Source organism: Eublepharis macularius, chromosome 4 (genome assembly GCF_028583425.1).
Source record: "Eublepharis macularius isolate TG4126 chromosome 4, MPM_Emac_v1.0, whole genome shotgun sequence".
NCBI classification, from domain to species: Eukaryota; Metazoa; Chordata; class Lepidosauria; order Squamata; family Eublepharidae; genus Eublepharis; species Eublepharis macularius.
Window position 1 is genome coordinate 165116326 of NC_072793.1, and position 19084 is coordinate 165135409.

The 19084-nt window shown below is 46.0% G+C and overlaps 2 protein-coding genes across 5 annotated transcripts in view; both read right to left on the bottom strand.

Moving 5' to 3' along the window:
- Window positions 1-19084, bottom strand: part of LOC129329361 (zinc finger protein 208-like) — a 192776-nt gene that overhangs the window by 60948 nt on the left and 112744 nt on the right. The window lies entirely within an intron of this gene.
- LOC129329399 (E3 ubiquitin-protein ligase TRIM7-like) overlaps window positions 1-19084 on the bottom strand; it is a 39227-nt gene that overhangs the window by 8090 nt on the left and 12053 nt on the right. For 2 of the 4 annotated variants that reach the window (XM_054978957.1, XM_054978956.1), the window contains 4 exons: window positions 16896-16918; window positions 14920-15038; window positions 13937-13969; window positions 7913-9317 (listed from right to left, as the gene is read on the bottom strand). In XM_054978957.1, the coding sequence (XP_054834932.1) occupies window positions 8791-9317; window positions 13937-13969; window positions 14920-15038; window positions 16896-16918 (702 nt within the window). In that variant the 3' untranslated portion in view covers window positions 7913-8790. Of the gene's footprint in view, window positions 1-802; window positions 1089-7912; window positions 9318-13936; window positions 13970-14919; window positions 15039-16895; window positions 16919-19084 lie in introns of those variants that run through there. The other 2 variants (XM_054978958.1, XM_054978960.1) reach the window with 2 other exon arrangements.

A 19084-nucleotide genomic window follows, 5' to 3' on the forward strand; every position in this document is an offset into this window, starting at 1 on the left:
CTCTTGATATCAATAACTTCTTAGCACCAGCTCAGATCTAGATTAGCATTAAATCCTGACTTAAAGAAAGGCTGTTTTTGAACATCGGGGGGGGGGGGGGGGCTAAATCTGGCCCTGTGAAATACACATTCACTGAAAACCTTCAGCAGGGGGAAGCTACAAGGAAAAAGCACCAAGTGTTGTAGGATGGTGGTCTGTTAATTACTGAAAGGGAAAGAGACTGGTGGTTTGTGACTTTGGGGCACAGGAGAGGACATGGCCACATGATTCCAAGTGATTTCTAGCCCCTAGGAGGAGGAGGGGAGGGGCAAAAATTCCCAACATGTCTTGTTCTGTCTGGTAATTAGCGGGCATAATCATGTAATGTTTTCCCCAGAAGAGAGCAGTAAAGTCCGAGCTCCCACCGCCATGAAGACATTTGAACAGCCGGCAAAGTCCCAACAAACAGCGAAGTCAGTGAGAGAACCTCAAAGGGAGAAACCAAAAGAAAAATCTGAGGACAAGGAAAAACAAGGTTCCAAAAATGATGGTGAGTAAGCAACTGCCATGCCTGCGATGGCACAGGTCAGAAGCTCAATGTTCCTAAGACCAACGGGATTTTTATTGTTCTCCATACCTCACTGCACATACAGATGTGTAGAGTGATTGCCCCCAAAGGTAGGCAGATAGGGACATACTGACATGCAAATATATATATGTATAATGTATATGTAAATGCAAATGTATAATAGCAATAGCCTTAGTCAAGGAGCAAAAGACTCAGATATAAATAATCATGTTTTACTGAAGGATACCTCCTGCCCCAAGTCCAGCTTTTGTCGAGAATTGAGTCTGCACAGATGAGCAATACTTGCTTCCTTGTTTGTGTTAAATTAACCATTTCCTCTTAAGGCCAGCACGGATACTGCTCTGCTTTTCTGTGTGGCTGTTTTTTACTGTAACCATGCGGTTTTGATCAGTTTCCAGCTGGAGTCCCCAGAGTAGCACCAGCTGTTAGGCAGGCCCTTCCTGTTGCAGCTGAATACAGAAAGGAACTGACCAAGGAGGAGATCCTGCAGAAGAACCAGGAGGAATTCTTTAGGAAGCATCTGAAGGGGCAAGAAAAACCCAAGTAAGAGAGTGAGGACCAGTGTGGTGTAAGAGTATTGGACTAGGGAGAACCAGGTTCGAATCCCACTCTGCCATGGAAGCTCACTGGGTGACCTTGGGCCAGTCACACACTCTCAGCCTAACCTACTTCACAGGGTTGTTGAGGGGATGCCATGAGGGAGAGGAGAATTATGTGGGTCACCTTGAATCCTCATCAGGGAGAAAGGTGGGGTGTAGATGAAGTAAATAAATAAGTGAGGCCCCTGTGGGTTTTGTCAAAGACACATCACGTTGTACGTATGTCTTTGAGCTGTAAGGGTTTAAGGTGGCTTCCAGAAACTAATGAGGGAAATGTGGGGTGTAGACAGGGCTTTTTTTCTGGGACTTTTTTCCGGTGGAACTCAGTGGATTGCCCTCAGAGAAAATGGTCACATGTCTGGTGGCCCCGCCCCCTGATCTGCAGACAGAGGGGAATTTAGATTGTCCTCCACTCCGCTCAATCTAAACTCTCCTCTGTCTAGAGATCAGGGGGCGGAGCCACCAGCCATGTGACCATTTTCGAGAGGTTCCGGAACTCCGTTCCAGCTGAAAAAAAACCCTGGGTGTAGATAAAGTGAGACTGACTTCCATATGAAAATAGACCCGTTGCTCTGTCAAGGTCAGCTTTGTCTCCTAGTACCCCTAGATTTAGATTTATCACCTCAGTAAGAACAGAATTTTAGTTTTTTGGACTTTCAAAAGTAAGTCACTGTTGTGCACTTTCCACCAGATATTGAAAAGTATATCAGAGCCACGGCCCACTTCTTCAGATACAGATGGGCTCACGAAAGCTCATACCCTACCACAAATTTTGCTAGTCTTATAGGTGCTACTGGACCCTTGTTCTTTTCTAATGATGCTCCAGATTGTTTACATTTGCACCTTGAAAACTATCTACAGAAATTACTAGTCCACAATAAGTCTTACAGTGAAATTCTAAGCAGAGTTACTTCAGTCTAAGCTCATTGAAATCTGCTTAGGATCTCACTGTGAGTGCTCACCTACCTGTATAAAAGAACCAGGCTCTCTTCTCATACAGTTTACAAAAGTGCCTGCTTTTCTGGAAGCAAGTTCTCTGCCTGATCCCCACCCCACCCCTCCTGCTCATGTTTTCTACACCACCCTCTGTTGACAGATCGTTTTGTTTATTCATAAATGTCCACTTTTATGGGGCAGCCGAGCAAGGCAATCCCATAAAGCTGGCCCTGTTCCCCCAATAATTCTGTTAGCATTTTTAAAAAGTTGTAATGTATGCTTAAGTGTACTGATTTCAGCAGGATTAAGTTCACATTACTCTTGTGCCTCTTGTAAAATTTAAAACGTTCTGCTATTTCTTTAAAAGACTTGCTCATAGATTTCTCTGGAACAATCATATTTTGCACAAGAGTATATGTTTTTCCTCCAATAATACTCAACAAGGTGGCTACAAGTTGTTTTCGGAGGGATGGTTAGGAACTCATTCACTTCAAAATACTGTTCTAAGCCTTTCTTCATATGTAGGCCAGTTTTCCATAGCACTATCCCAAGGACTCTGTTTCTCCAATACAGCTTACCATTGCACATAGTTTCACAGTTCTTTCAACTCTGTACTACAAAAAAAAAGCTTCACAGATCCCACCGTTGCCACCAACTGCAAGATATTTGCTGTTAATTATATAGAATCAGAATGTTGGAAGGGACCTCTAGGGTCATCTAGTCCAGCCCCTTCACAATGCAGGAAATTCACAACTACCTCCCCTCTCCATACTCTCATGCCTAGAAGATGACAAACCACCTCCAGGATCCCTAGCCAAAAAGGCCTATGCTACCTAACCCCAACATAGTGATCAGCATTACCCTGGACATGTAACAAGGCCACGAGAACTAAGTACTGATGTAACCCATTCAGCCCTCCCTCTCATGATCTGTGCGCCCAGGTTCACAGAATCAGCATTGCTGTCAGATGGCCATCTAGCCTCTGCTTAAAAACCTCCAAAGGAGAGCCCACCACCTCCCAAGGAAGCCTGTTCTACTGAGGGACTGCTCTAATTGTCAGGAAGTTCTTCCTAATGTTTAGCTGAAAGCTCTTTTGATTTAATTTCAACCCATTGGTTCTGGTCTGACCTTCTGGGGCAGTGGAAAACAACTCCGTGCCATCCTCTATATGACAGCCCTTCAAGTACTTGAAGATGGTTAGCATACCGCTTCTCCGTTGTCTCCTCTTCAGGCTAAACTTTCCAAGCTCCTTCAACCTTTCCTCATAGGACTTGGTCTCCAGACACCTCACCATCTTCGTTGCCCTCCTCTGGACACATTTCAGCTTATCTATATCCTTCTTAAATTGTGGTGCCCCAAACTGAACACAATACTCTAGGTGAGGTTTACCAGAGCAGAGTGATACCATCACTTCTTGTGATCTGGACACGATGCTTCTGTTGATACAGCCCCAAACTGCATGTGTCTTTTTAGCTACCACATCACACTGCTGACTCATGTTCAGTGTATGGTCTACTAGGATCCCTAGATCCTTTTCGCACATACTACTGCCAAGACAAGTCTCCCCCATCCTATAACTATGCATTTGATTTTTCCTTCCTAAATGCAGAACTTTTGCATTTATCTCTGTTGAAATTCATTTTATTTGTTTTAGACCAGTTTCCTGACTCTTGTCTTCTATCCTATTTGGTACCCATCCCAATTTAGTATCATCTGCAGATTTAATAAGCATTCCCTTTATTCCTTCATCCAAATCATTTATAAAAATGTTGAACAGAGCAGCTCCCAGGACCGATCCCTGAGGAACTCCAGTTGTCACTCTTCTGCAAGAGGATGAAGAACTATTAACTAGCACTCTTTGATTGTGATCTGTCAACCAGTTACAGATCCACCTAATAGTAATAGGATCCAAACCACATTTTACCAATGTGTCGACAAGGATATTATGTGGAACCTTATCAAAAGCCTTACTGAAATCGAGATAAACTATGTCTACAGCATTCCCCTGATCCAGCAAGGTAGTAACTTTCTCGAAAAAAAGATCAGGTTAGTCTGACATGACTTGTTCTTGAGAAACCCATGCTGGCTCTTAGTAATCACAGCCAACCTTTCTAAATGCTCAAGGACTGACTGATGATTTGTTCTAAGACTTTTCCAGGTATAGATGTCAAGTTGGCGGGTCAGTAGATACCTGGATCCTCTTTTTTCCCTTTTCTGAAGATGAGGAACAACATTTGCCCGCATTTCATTCACAATAAACTCACACAAGGTTGGGTTCACAACAAAGCACAAATCATTCAGTAACAAACACAGGAATTAAAATGAGGGGATGCAGCAGAACAGCAGGTTCAACATAACCAGCTACTAAGTGAAACATAACTGCCGTTTCCCTTAGATATACAGCAGACACCCTCCCATTCCCTGGAAGATTAACAGCCTGGCCCTACCACCATCCACAAATGAGCAGCCACAGAGAGATCACCTGTACAGAGAGCTGCTTGAGGTGGCTCACAAACAAAAAACAACATAATTTTTAAGAAGTCAAGATAACAGCAGGAAACATTTCCAGAATGCTTTGATCTATCATCATTAGGATACCCTAAAACTAGGCCAATCAGCACGGTTGCAAGCCAGTTAACATGACCAGGATCAATACCTAAACCTCTGGAATTGGCTAGTAATCACTGGTTTTAGACCAAGTGAAAATGGAGACTTTGTGGCACCAAGAGTTTCAGTTTGGTAGCTGTCTTGGTCTGCAGTAGAACAGCAGGCGTGGAGTCCTGTAGCACCTTAGAGACCAACAAGATTTTCAGGGTATAAGCTTTTGAGAATCAAAGTTCCCTTTTTTCATATCTGAAGAAGAGAGCTTTGACTGTGGAAAGCTTATATACTGAAAATATTGTTGGTCTCTAAGGTGCCACTGGACTCAAATCCAGCAAAATCTTTAAGGCTTCCTGTTTAATTCTGCACCTACAGAATCCCCTGTGAACAAGGAGGATTTCGCTTGGCTTCTGTGGCAGGAGAGAAGGCTAGTCAGGGACAGCTGCCCTTATAACAACAACAACATTTGATTTATATACCACTCTTCAGGACAACTTAACACCCACTCACAGTGGTTTACAATGTTATTATCTCCACAACAAACATCCTGTGAGATGGGTGGGGCTGAGAGAGCGCCTAGAAGTTGTGACTGACCCAAGGTCACCCAGCTGGCTTCAAGTGGAGGAGTGGGGAATCTAACCCGGTTCTCCAGATTAGAGTTCCACTACACCAAACTGGCTCTCTTTGGAGGCTCGCTTTAGCTTCTGATCCAGGTTTGGGGTGGAGGGGTGAAGAAGGGCTGTGAGCCTATGATCCTGCAAAGAAGGTGACTTAAAAGAAAATGAGAGAGCCAACCTGGAGCTAGCCCCAAAGTGGCCATACTAAAATAAACCCCAACTGCGCGATCCTAAGCAGAGTTACTCTGGTCTACATGCATTAATCTCATTTTAGAGGTAGATGCTCAGCTTGTCGAGACAGGGTGACCAGATCTGGTTCTTGGCTGAGTCAGCATTTCAGGCTATAAAAGTCACTAGGAAGAGGCCTCAAAAAGGAGGCCTCATCAGCAGTAAAGCTCAACCAGCCTCCTTTAGCACCGCAACTGCCTTCTCCTTCTCCTCTTCCTCCAGCTGTTGGCAAGCACGATGAGCATCTGGCCCAGCCCTCTGCCCTCCTTCCCCTCGTCATCCTTCTTGCCAGCCTCCTTCTGCGCCAAGGCCAAGTTAAACAACTTACCAGGGCAGATGAGGTGCTGTCTCCTCTCCTCACATCTCTGGGGCTGAGGGGATCCCAGTGGGTTCAGGATGCACAGGTCAAGCCAGGCCCCATCGCTCGGCTCAGCTCTGTTCCCCAACTAGTTGCTCACATTAGTGGGAACACTGGTTGGGGGCATTTGGGAACAAAATAGATTGTTCGGCAAACAAACGTGCAAGCAAGCTGATAGCAGAAGCTCACCCTGAGATGGCAAAGGAAAGAGCCGCTGGATGGAAAGACAGCAGAGCAGGAGACAGCCAGTCCAGGCCCAGCCAGTCTTTGCAGCTTTCAGCCCTCCCAGGGGTTGCGGGGGAGCTGCCTGTGATCTGGCTGGGTGAGAATCGCTGTAGCCCCCAAGCCAAGGAGGTGATGATGTTGGTGGGAGGCACAGGAATTATCACTCCCACCTGTGCCATGCTGTTGATGTTGGAGGTGGGCAGGTGGGTGCAGGAATCATCCCCCCCCCCTCAGAGCTGAGCGGATGGTGCTGGAGGCGGGTGAGGGCGCTGAAGTCATCATTGCTCTCCCTGCTGCCAAATGGGGAGGCAGGGGGCAGTTGTTGCAGGGACGCAACTCCAGGGCTGCTGAGAGAGAATGTGGAGGGACATAATTCCTGGGGAGTTCCTGGGTCTGTTGTGGGGGGGGGAGAGGGAGGGGGCCCCTCTGCAATCCGGATGAATTCACGGAATCTACATTTATGTGCCACCTTCAATCTCTAAAACTGGCAGGAAGAAAGGTGGGGAAAAATAACACAAAAAAGGAATGGGAGGGGAGAATGGGTAGTACTTAATGTACCATACTGGGCTCACTTTCTTCTCTAAAATTTATTTTCAGTATTTATACCATTCTCCTCTTGAATGGGGGGCCTCAGGTAGCTTTCAGCATTATTCCTTAATCCTCAACTTCATCCTCACAACAATCCTGTGAGGTGGGGTAGGCTGAGAGAGAATGGCTGGCCCAAGAACGGTGTCATCTTCATCTCCTTTGCACCCCTCCACCTGCAGACTTGCCCATGACTCTACATGGATCAGAGGGGCAGGGCCCTGGTCTGTAACCTTTGTGCTAGAACTAAAAATGGTTAGTCCTGACTCTCAGTGACTTCTTTTGCTGGCTGCTTCTGGTAGGAGGTTGGCCCTGGTGTTGAGAGGAAGGGCAGGGCCGCTGTGAATGATGTTAGTGTCCTACTCACTTGCAGCAACTATCTTCCCCAAGGCATGAGATGGACCACCACTGCACCAGCACAACACCATGGTGGTTTGGACTGGGTCACCAAACTGAGGCTGGCAGTTTGATATGCTGTACAGTTACAGGGGTGTTATTTGAACGTGGGCCTCCTACAGCCTAGTCAGATACTCTAACCACTACACTACACTGGCTGTAGTTGCTCAGGGCCATTCTTAATCCCTGTTTGTTTTTTTGAGGGGATATGTTCCACCCTCCCTTTCTGTGTTATGTTTTTTCGCAATGTATGCCCATAATGTCTTACGTTGTTTTCCTCCTCTCAAGTTTATCCTCACCACCCTGTGAGGTGCATGAAGCTAAAAGTGCGTGACTGGCCCAAAGTCACCCAGCTTCCATGGCAGACTGGGGGTTCAAACCTGGGTCTCTTAGTTCTTAGGCAGGCACTCTAACCACAGCTCCCATTAGCAACTTGAAGCTGGTGGCCAATTTTAAACCTCTGAGCTTTATTATCTGATGACTTATTCCCACCAAATACAGCCATTGCTTCCAATGCTAAACACAGGGAGGCAGGGGTTTCTAGAGATTATGTAGACCAGGATGTTTGAATTCCTTTCCTATTTTGCAACGCATCTCCCATATCATCGTCAAGACAGGGGTCAGTTTTGAGCCTTCTGCCTTTATTTGTGGATGTTACACCTGCCACAGAGGGATGGGTGCAGCATTATTATTATTACACAAGATTTACTTCATTTATATCTCTCCTTTCTACCTAGTGGGGACCCAAAGCAGCTTACATGGTTCCCTTTCCCTCTATCTTATCCTCACAACCCTGTGAGATAGGTTAGGCTGAGAGTATGACTGGCCTGCGGCCCCCCTCAGCAAGCTTCCATGGCAGAGTGGAGATTTGAACTGGGGTCTCTCAGAACCCAGTATGACACTCTACTACAGCACACTGGTTGGGGCTGCACCTGCTCTGAGGCAAAAGGCCAATTAGAAGTGGGGCTTTTAAATACCTCTTTGCTCCTGCAAATCACCAGACTCAAATTCTTACTTCTTTAGCACTACTGTATGTTAAGTTCTATCCTTGAAGAGAAGGCCTTGAATGTGGTTTTGAAGAGACAGACTAAAGCAATCAGGTGATAAACTTTTAATCTAAGTACACAGTGGAAACATATTCCCTCCATATACGGTACCCAAAAGGGGCAAATTTAAATCAGAAAATGGGGCTTGGGGAAATGAACCCCCTATGCACTAGAACAGCTCTTTGGTCTAACTCCATTTCTCCCCTGGCAGCTGCATTTAAACAAAATTTTAAAAGTTGTGGGAAATCAGATATAGTTTTCTACATCTGATTTCCCACACAAATTTAAAAAGTTGTGGGAGATCAAGCATCAGATGTAGTTTTCCCTTGGGAAGCAACAGAGGCTGGGCTTTGGGTCTTCTTCACAGCTGAGATTTTTTGGGGGGAGGGGTGTGAGTGTGAGAGTCAGGACAGCTACAGAGGGCCTGGTGGTCAGTATAAAGAATAAATACTTTGTTATGAATGATATGAAAAGTGTCATTATCTCCTTAAGAAATAATGTAGAAGAAAGAGAGGGGGGAAACTGTACCCATTTTGGTTGAGTTAATTTTGGCAGCTGAAAGCTTCTAGAGGTCTTTGCAGAAGTAAAAAATGGTTTCTGGGGAAACAATATTCTCTTATTCATAGTCCATTCATGAAGAGACTGTCTTGAGTTTGAGGTAGCCTTTCTTAAGCACCCAAAAGAAGGGCAGGAGGGTCTCTCCAGAGAAGGAGGCTCCAGAGAACTCATAGATCAGGGCTGCCCTGTCAGCATCGAAAAAGGCCACTCGCCCCCCATCGTAGTTCAGGCACACTCTGACCCTCTTCAGCTCCCCACTCAAAGTCAGGGGAGAGTTTTGGCCTTTTATGGAAGCCCTGTAGCGGTCGCTCCACTTCCCCACTGCCCAGATTCCTTCCTCAGGATTGAAGCTAACTTCTCCCTTCCTTCTCACAGACTTTCTGGCAACCCCCACACCCCACTCTCCCTCACTTCCCAGAAGGACTTCCCAGAAATAGCAGCCTGATGTGAGTTCCTCACGTCCAAGCACAGCAGTATATGTATAAAATCTTTCAGGTGTGTCAGGTAGATATTGCCATTTCTCTCCACATCTTACACTTTTCTCATCCTCAGACAGGACAAGTAGGCGATGTGCTGTCTCTGGATCCAGAGTCAGTTTTGCTATTGGGAGGATAGGAAGAGAGAGAAGCAGAATCAGCTGGGAGACTCAGAGAAGTCCCTTCTCACATCCCCTTAACATCACATCCCTTCATAGCAATTCCTTCTGCATCTCCCTGTCATCATGTGCTTAGACAGATCCTCCTCCGTCTTGTTCTGCTCCCTCCTCCTGTCATTCCTGGTCTGCTCTCTTTTTTATTCCTAATCCTCCACTAGATTCACAGGCTCTCCTGCTTTCCTTTGTCCTATTCAAGGAATTCTGTTCCACCCTAAAGGCAAAAAAGAGTTCCAGGAACTGAAGAGAAGGTAGCCAAGAACATATAGTAAGAACTTATGTGAATATAGCCCAGGGCTGGTCTGATACGCTGAGAAGGGGCATCTGAGTGGTCCCACTGTCACTGACCCCTTCCCCCCACTCATACCCATGTACCTCCTCTGTAAGTGTCTGAATGCCCTTCTCTGCCCATTCATTTGCAAGCGCTCCACCACCCATCCTCCCAGCTGACCAGCACTGATGTGGACATGCTTGCAGGTGGTAGCAGTAGCCCTCCCAGCTGCACACACCAGCCAGTGCTGTTGGGGAAAGGGAGTGCTTTTAAGAGGAGGAGGAATGCACAGTAACAGGAGGACACACACATGTGTGTGGGGTAAGTACCAACTCTGCCGCCCTATGGAACACAGAATTAACTTTAGGAATAGTGGCCAGGATAATACATAAAGCCACCTTATCAAGGAAAATGCAGAGGTTCCTATCAATAGACAAAGCATTAATTTCTGAAACCCTACATACTGATGGAAATGCCACCAGAAAGAGTCTTCAATGAGAGTGCTTTTAAGGGGTATGGGGCTGTGGGTTCAAAGGGGGAGAGGGGGAGGTTAGGAAGAGACTTGGGAACTACAATTACGTTCCATCGAGGAAATCTTTGAACCATCAGGGCTTCAGACAGTACGTTTAACATGAGGATGATGGAAAAAGCTACATCCTTTATTGACCTCCATCCAATACAGCTGAAACAGCAGCTACCTGATGCTTCAGGGTGTCAGTGCCTAAGCCCTTCTCTACCCCATTCTACAGAAATGGTGGGAAATCCATAATCTGAATATTAAAGGGGTCAAGACATTTTGGTACACCAATCGAAGAAAACTTGCCACGCTGAATTGTTGACTGAAATAGAAGAAGCTCTCCATGACAGCCCTCTGTTAGAGAAGCCTAACTGTTCTACAAGTGTTGTTGCTCAGCTTCCAAGCTGTTAACTTTAAGAGATCCTTTTGAGGTGAAGAATCTGTTATTGAGATAGCAAGACTAAGGCTTCTCAGACGACCACCTGACCAGATCTTGAAACTGGGGCCAGTATGGCGCTATTAGTACCACCTCTGCTCCTAGAACTATCACTTTCTGGATCACTTCGGTAATTACTTTCTAATTGTTACAAGGACCTTGAAAAGTAATAAGAAAGCTTTGGTCATGAAGTCATAGCCCCCCCCTCCTGCTAGGTTACAAGAGATTTGAGAAAAATTGCTGAAAGGAGATAAGGGGGGAGGATAAAAGGTTATAAAGCTCCATTTCACATCGATTATTTAAAACTTCAAAGACACGAAAGATATGAAAGGACTATAACCAGTAAACAACAGAAACTCTGGAATTTTTGATGTGTCACAATTCTTGCTTCCCCATCTCAAACCCATTTTAAGTTTCCAAACTATATCTTAATCTTAATTTAAAAGACTATTGGAATTCTTACCTAGAAAAGAGTGACATTTTCAATAAAAATGATCTTAAAACACATACCTAATTAGGGAAAAGTGCTCTGTTTGGCTGTGTCCTTTTTTTTTCTTGGATTCTACATGGCAACTGTTTTTTGTTTGTTTGTTTGTGTTTTGCTTTTCCCCTTTGGACTGGAGGGTAACAGTGGGGCCAGAAGGCTTGGTGTGAATTTTGGAAAAGCCCCATTATTTGGACATTGTCATTATTTGGTCATAGAGCCAGAGGAGTTAGCCATGTTAGTCTGTAGTAGCAAAATAGTAGAGAGTCCAGTAGCACCTTTAAGACTAACCAACGTTACTGTAGCATAAGCTTTCGAGAACCACAGCTCTCTTCGTCAGATGAGAACTGTGGTTCTCGAAAGCTTATGCTACATTAAAGTTGGTTAGTCTTAAAGGTGCTACTGGACTCTTTACTATTTTGTTATTATTTGGTGTTTGAGAAATTGCAATTATATGGCCTCTGCTGCCATAAAGTGGACAAAGAGGAAACAACAAGAAGTTTTTTCAAGAGCAACAAGAAATATAACCCAACTAAAAAATAACTAATATAGATAATTTTGAAATTAAACACAATAAAATAACATTAATATTTTAATTCTTCCAGCTTTTTACATATTGCTTTCTTTTCTCTCTAGTTTTAAATTAACTTTTCTCATTCCATCTTTTTATTAATTATCCTACTTTACTTATTCAACTTGTTTCCCTGGTAGCAAAATAAAAAGCACCCCCATAATATTTGTTGTTCTTTGCAGCTTGGATGACTTGGACGATTAAAAAAAAGAACGGGAGTTGTATTCCCTTGAAACACTCTACGCCAGTACACAGGAAAGCCCCATGTGTTCACTGAATGTGCAGGGAGAGCGCTGCCCCTATGGGACCCTGGGGACAGTGGGAACATGGCTCTCCGTGGCTGGGTCATGCTGTCCATCACAGCAATTAGACCCCAGTGAGCCCTAAGTTGATGGGATACAGGGATGATACCCCCACTCTCTGGTGGAGTATTAAAAAAGCATCCTGGTCAAATTTGGCTTCCGGTAGCAGTTTTTGTTACTCGGGGCAACAAAAACAGTTTCCTGTCCAAATTGGCTTCTGCAGAGTGAATGTTTCTGTTACGCTGACCATCAAAAACAGCAACCAGTCAGCTGTGGTTACCAGTGACATATTTTGATGATACCTGCTTTGCTGTTGCTGCTGTTTTGTTCCATCGGGAAGATGCAAGAAACAAGGCCTCTGACCATGCTTCAGTTTCTGTATTGAGCATGCTCATTTGAAACTGGGCATGCTCAGTAACATTTAGAAGCCAAATCTGACAGGGAGGCTCTTTTTAACCGGACACCGGCCCTCAGCCTTGGTCCTCCCATGAGCTCACTTGCACCTGGGTTCCGTACAACTAACCCAGGGGACAAACATCATTAGGCATCAGTGACAGACTTCTGCCTTGCATATAATTTACAGAGCCTTGAAAATGCTATTCTGCTGCTTCTGTATTTTCAAAACGAAGCATGTTTTAAAATTTTTTTAAGGCAGATGTAATTTGCCAGTGTGCAAGAAGCAGATAGAAAGTGACTTTGCTGCCCTAAAACACACATGTATATTTTAAAGCATTGGGGACAGCTCTCCAAAAAAACCAACCCAGTGTCATGACTGTACCCATTCATGCCATTATTTTGCTGTGTCTTGAGGTTACATTGCTTTTGCTCTAACTTGAGTTCCTTTCACAGGCCTGCGGGAATGTGAAACATCTTATCTCTCCTGGGAATGTCTCCCTGTAATGCTGTGACCGTGCTGCTGCAGCTGTGTGTGCTAAAATGTAACTGTTGTTATCTACTGCCTTCCTGGTGTCTAGACAAAGCCATGTATCTTCTTTGAGAATTTCTCATGAGCTCTTCCCGCCATAGATAAGTTTACTGAAGGGAGGGGGAAATAATGAGACCTATATCAGAATGTAATTTTGCTTGCTTAGCCATTCCTGTCAATTTTCTTAGTCGACTGTGGATCTATCTATGGGCAGTATTGATCTCTGATTAAAGCCTTTTCAACCAAGAACCATGGAGTGCTTGACGTGAGGGTCCCAGGGGTCTGTCTATCATAGTTTAAGAACCATAGAACTGACACCCAGTAATTTTATAAAAAGCTTGTCAAGTGTTTTGGGGATGAGTTCAGTAACTGATGTGTACAGGCACATCTGCTACTTGAAAAAAAAAATCATTTTAAAAAGGGAAAACAGAGCTAAAACAGAAGGGGAGGGACAATGCAAAACTTAGCCAGCATTTGATTTGAGAGACAGAGTGAGATTTGACAGAGAGACAGAGGTACAAACAGTTAGTGTAGAGTCCCTTGCGAGTGCCTGTATCTCTCCATCTCTCCCCTAAAGCAAAGACATGAATTGGGCCCTCCCAATGGCCTCTTCCTGCTCAGAAATGGACCTGCCAAGAACTAGAGAAGAAAAGGTGAGAGAAGGGTGTGTTGTGTGTTGTTCCAGTTCTCTTCCCACAAACACAAATTTGCGTGGAAAGTATCAGAAGCCAGCATCAAGGCGGGCGGGACATGCCACAAAGTTAGCAGGCTCTCCTCCCCCAGGGAAATGCTGTAACACATTAAACGTGGGAAAAAGCCAGCAAGCAGACCTGGAAATCCACTGAAGGAAAATGGACTCCCAACCCTATCAATGACTGGGTCTGTGCCTCCCCTCTGGAGGATTCAGAGAGGCCCATTTTCCCTGCCAATTAAATACAGTGGCAAGATAGCAGTGGAAGCAATTAACGAAGACCAGATAATCTTGCAACTGAAAAGACAGTTACGTAGAAGAACAGGGATTGTAGGAGAAAGAATTAACTAGGGAATGAAAAGAAATGTACCTTCTTGCAGCTGAAATCCAGAGTCCACAGTGTCTGAGGAAACAAAGGGGAAAAAATGAGTGCCAGGTAACACAAATATCCATTTATAACACTCCTTTTCTTGTTTCTAAATGGAAGGATTAAGTAGAAGCTAGCAAAAAATCTTTAGGGATAAAGTCTCTCCCAAATTTTACGTTCTTGAAAATATTCAAGTTTCTCTTCACTTAATAGAAAAGAGTCCAGTAGCACCTTTAATACTAACCAACTTTACTGTAGCATAAGCTTTCGAGAATCACAGTTCTCTTCATCAGATGCATGGAGGGTTAAGAAGAAATTGGTCAAATATATAGGTGGAGAGGGGAGTGGGGAGTATCAGAAGCCATTATCAGAAGCTACTGATTGCATCTACTCCCCGCTCCCCTGGGGTGTGGGTGGCATCTGGAATGAATGGCAGGGAGGAGGCCAAAAGAGATTAGATGAAAGGGGACCTAAATCACCAACCTAGACGTGGCTTCAGCTTGCTGGATTCATAGTGGCCAGTTTCAACAGACCCAGTTTGGTCACAGACAGATGACAATCAAAAGTGTGTGTGTGTGTGTGTGTGTGCGTGCGTGCGCGTGTGTGCCTGAGAGAGATTAGGAAGTTGTCTACTCTCTCCATTAAGTGAGGATGCTCTGAGAGGTCAGGTCTTCAAGTCTGTCTTTCACTTTGGAATTTTCTTCTGCTCAGGTCCCAGTTCACCAATCCATGGGCACAGGAATGACCAAAGGTCAAAATGTAGAATTGTTGTGAGAAAATTCAGAGAATGCCATGCTGAGCGAAAGCCACGGGAGGAATTTGATCAGAAAAAATACCACGGTGAATTAAAATGGCCTTCCAAGTTGGTACATAAATCCCTTGCACTCCTGGCCCCTCTAGTGATACAAAACACACAGATGGCTCCACTGTCACACCTAGCCTCATCTGAAGTCCAGTCTGAAACCTCTCCAGGTGTTCTTCATTACCTTTGAATTGTTTCATGTGACCTTCAAGCAAGTGATTCATCTCACAGAAGTCCCAGATCCTCCACTTCAGCCCAAGGGGAAAAGTCAATGGATTCTCAAACATCCTCTTTTCTTTGTACCTGAAGAAAAAAATGTTCTAAGGCACCATCTATCCAATCTGAATTACCCAACAGTGGAGCAAATCAATGAAGGTAGGAATAAGCAGAAGGCTTTGAAGAGGCGCATCTACTCCTTCAACATTCTCCTAAGAGCTGAGAGGCAGGAGGAGGGGTCTGGGGAGGGCTGGCAGGTGGAGGGGCAAGGGAGGGTCTGGGGAGGGCTGAGAGGCAGGAGGGGTCTGGGGAGGGCTGGCAGGTGGAGGGGAAGGGGTTTTGGGGAAGGCTGAGGCGCAGGGGGGCAACGCGCCTGCAGCCCTCTGAGCCCTGCTGGAGCCGGGGCGCGCCGCTCTCGGTGGAATGGTTGTGGTGCACCAGGATAAATGTGAGTTGTCTGAAACCTGCCAACAGAGTTACATCATAGGATTATTTTATTTTAGAGCAGCCATGAGGTATCAGGAATGTTGGCAGACATATGGCACAACTCCCAACTCCTGTTTCCTCATAAGTAGCCTCCTTCACACTCGGAGCTCTCTGGAGTGGTCACCACAGAGCCTGGCACTCAAGTGGCCTGCAACCCAGATACCAACCAAGACTCTGGTGGAGCTCAATAACATTTACCATCTGCCATTTTGAGGAACTGAAACAAGGAGATTCAAGTCAAACCGTGTGTAACGAAATGGTTGCCAAGGGTGAGATGAGTGCTGGTTGCAGTTAATCTGTTTTAAAAAGGAAAAAAATGTTCCCCCTGAGGTTTGATGGGCTGTGGGGCCAGGGAGGGGCCGGAAGGAGTCTTGGTGTGGGGCGCCCTTCTTCCTAGACTACAACTCCCAGCTGCCTCAGGGCCAAGAAAGTGCGGGAAAAATAAGGGGTGGAGCCTGAATAGTGAGAGACTCAGCCGATCCTGAAGAGAAAAGTGAGTCACCTTCTTGGTTGAAGAAGGAGAGGCTCCTGCTGCTGGGTAAAACCCAGTTGCCTAGGCCCTAAATGTGGAGGGCCTGGGAGGCAGCAGAAAGAAAATAAAAGGTGAACCTTCCCTCAGGACCCCCCCCCCTTAAGGTAGAGTAGGGAACAGTGTGGTAGGGAAAGCAGACAGCGGTTCTCTTCAGTTTGCTTTTCTGCCCTATGAGTTCTGAAAAGGGGGTCTACCCCTATGTGTTGTGCCTTTACCTGCTTTGTATATAGTGCTCTGTATATAGTTATTAAATTATACTTTTTTGAATATAAAGAACCTTGTGGTGCTCTGACTATATAACCTCCCCAACTTGGCACACTACAGGAAGGGAGGGAGCCCAGGAGAAACTGATCAGGCCAGACCTTGGTGGGTTGCCAATTCTCCAGGGCCCAACCAAAGATTGGGCAATTCATTTCCCAGAAAGAAAGTCAGCCAGAGGGGTCTCACTGCCCCTCAGTCAGGCGGTGTACAAATCAGTAAGTGGTGGCAGCGACGGAGAGTGTGAGCCACGCCCACCAGGGACGGTGGGAGGTGGATAGCGGGGCTAGCAGGCCATTGACGGCAGCTCAGTTGCCTGGACTGAGAGCCAGCGCCTGTTCCACCACACCGTGTATTTCCTGGGTTGGGAATGGCTTGTTGCTCAAGAGAAGACCACTCCTGCTTCAGCATCTCAAGTCTAGCTGCACTTTCTAGAGATTGACAGCCAGGTGTTAACCCTGCTTACCCCTCCACCCCTGTGTGCTACTTTGGGGCATGACTTTCCATCCATGGGACCACGTGCTCTCCTCCAGTCTGCCATTTACTAACAGAGGAAGATCTATGGTCTTGGCCACATCTGACGGCGCCAGAAGTCTGAAGGACCCCTTTCTTCACGTGCTACCCAGTCTTTTCCAGAATCAGGAGGGTCACAAGAGAGATCCACTCACCTCTTCACAGGGCTTCTGACATCCTAAAAAGAAAAGAGAGGAGGAAACTCAGCATCTGCCACAGGCCACACTTGGAAGACCCCTCAGGGCCTGGAGGGCAACACATTCAGCATCTTCCTGAGGGAATGACAGCAGCAGGCAAAGTGAAGCCCTTTCAGAGTAGAGCCAGGCAAGCCGTTTGACAACAGTACACAATATATTGCCATCCCTGGCAAAAAAACTCAGTTTAAAAGTCGCCTCATTTCCGGCTGTCTCAAAAAGCTACCTATGAACCTAGTTTTCCTTCCAAGTTTTGCACACACATGCATGAACGCACACAAACACTCACATGCTTCAGAGATTCCTCCATCTGCCATCTTCTCCTGTAGTTCACTTAACCACTCAACTAAAGGTCATCCCACATTCTCCACCAGTGTGACCCCAGGGCTTCCTCCAGACCCTTAGCCAGCCATTATAAAATGGTGCCACATTCTCAACTGAGCAAAGGATGCGCCAGAAAAGGGTACTTCAATGCCCTCCTTGGCTCACTGCGAAGAAAAACAGGCACTGGCAAACCTCACCTTTCCTGCACCACCATTATGAGTCACAGACTCCCGATTCTTAGCCTGGACAAACGAGGGCTCCACCGAACAGCAGGAGCTGATATATGTGGGAGGGTGGGTGTGACTGAGATACAAAAGGAGGAAACTCTGACAGGGGCCTTTAACACACCAGGGACCTTCAGGTCACCTGAGAAACTGCTCTTCTGCAGTCACCTGGAGGCAGTTCTACTGCCTGGGGGCCACGTAGCACTTAAATACCTTCCCCATTATTGACCCGCAATGCTCACCCATATGGAACGCACACTGGATGGTGCATTACTGCACCAGCTATAGTTATCCTAAGCAAAACATTTGAACCATTCCTTGATAGTTTCTTTTTTCACTAAAATGCACACTTTGAAGTGTTCTTTAGTTAGAAACAAAATTTAAGATGTAAAAATACTGATGAAACAGTAAGCTGCTGTTGAAAAGCCACAGAAGAAGACATGCAACAGCAGAGGGACAAGCGGTACAGGGACAGAGAGGAAAAAACAGGGTTTCTCACCTGTAACTGTTGATCGTCGAGTCTCTTCTGTGCAGACACACATTGGGACTGCGCAGGCGCAGGCCAGCCGCGGAAAAGATTTTTCTAGCTTTTAGAGATGTGAAGGGGACGTTCGGATCCACCGCGCATGCGCGCCGGTGTTCCCGCCAATTTTGAATGCATATATATCCGAACGTCCCCGGCATTCCCTCAGTTCACCTGAGCCACCGGAGAAACAATGGAGTAAACCAAGCACTCACAGCGGGGCAGGCGGGAGGGAATGTGTGTCTGCACAGAAGAGACTCGACGATCAACAGTTACAGGTGAGAAACCCTGTTTATCGTCTTCGTCCTTCTGTGCAGCCCCACATTGGGAGAATAATTAGCATCTCACCAATGGGGGCGGGTGTGAGTGTCTACTGGAACAAAGAATGCAGGACAGCCGTGCCAACAGCTGATTCACGCCGTACATTCACATCCACAGAATAGTGTTTGATGAAAGTGTCTGCAGTGGACCATGTCGCAGCTCGGCAGACGTCCCGGAGCGGCACTCCTCACAGGAAGGCAGCAGAAGCAGCTTGCGCTCGAGTGGAATGAGCGGTAACCAACAAGGGACACTGGACTCCAGCATGCTGATAGCAAAGTTTAATTGTAGACACAATCCAGCGAGAGATGGACTGGGCAGAAGCAGGTGAGCCCTTGCGAGGGCCAGAGTAACACAAAAACAGGGCAGGAGATTTCCTGAAACATTTGGTGCGATGCAAATAAAACAATAAAGCACGCTTTAAGAACATAAGAACATAAGCAAAGCCATGTTGGATCAGGCCAGTGGCCCATCCAGTCCAACATTCTGTCACACACAGTGGCTAGAAATCCAGTGCCATCTAAAGGACTGTCAGTGAGGCCAGGACACCAGATGCCCTCCCACTGCCTTCCTTCCAGCACCAAGACAACAGAGCACCACCTCCCCACAAAGAGAATACCATCTATCTCCTGTGGCTAATAGCCACTGATGGACCTCTGCTCCATATATTTGTCCAATGTGTGTATTACATCCAATGTGTGTAGTGCTCGTTCCCCTGGGGATGAGGGTGTTGGAAAAAAGGAAGGGAGGACCACCTTTTG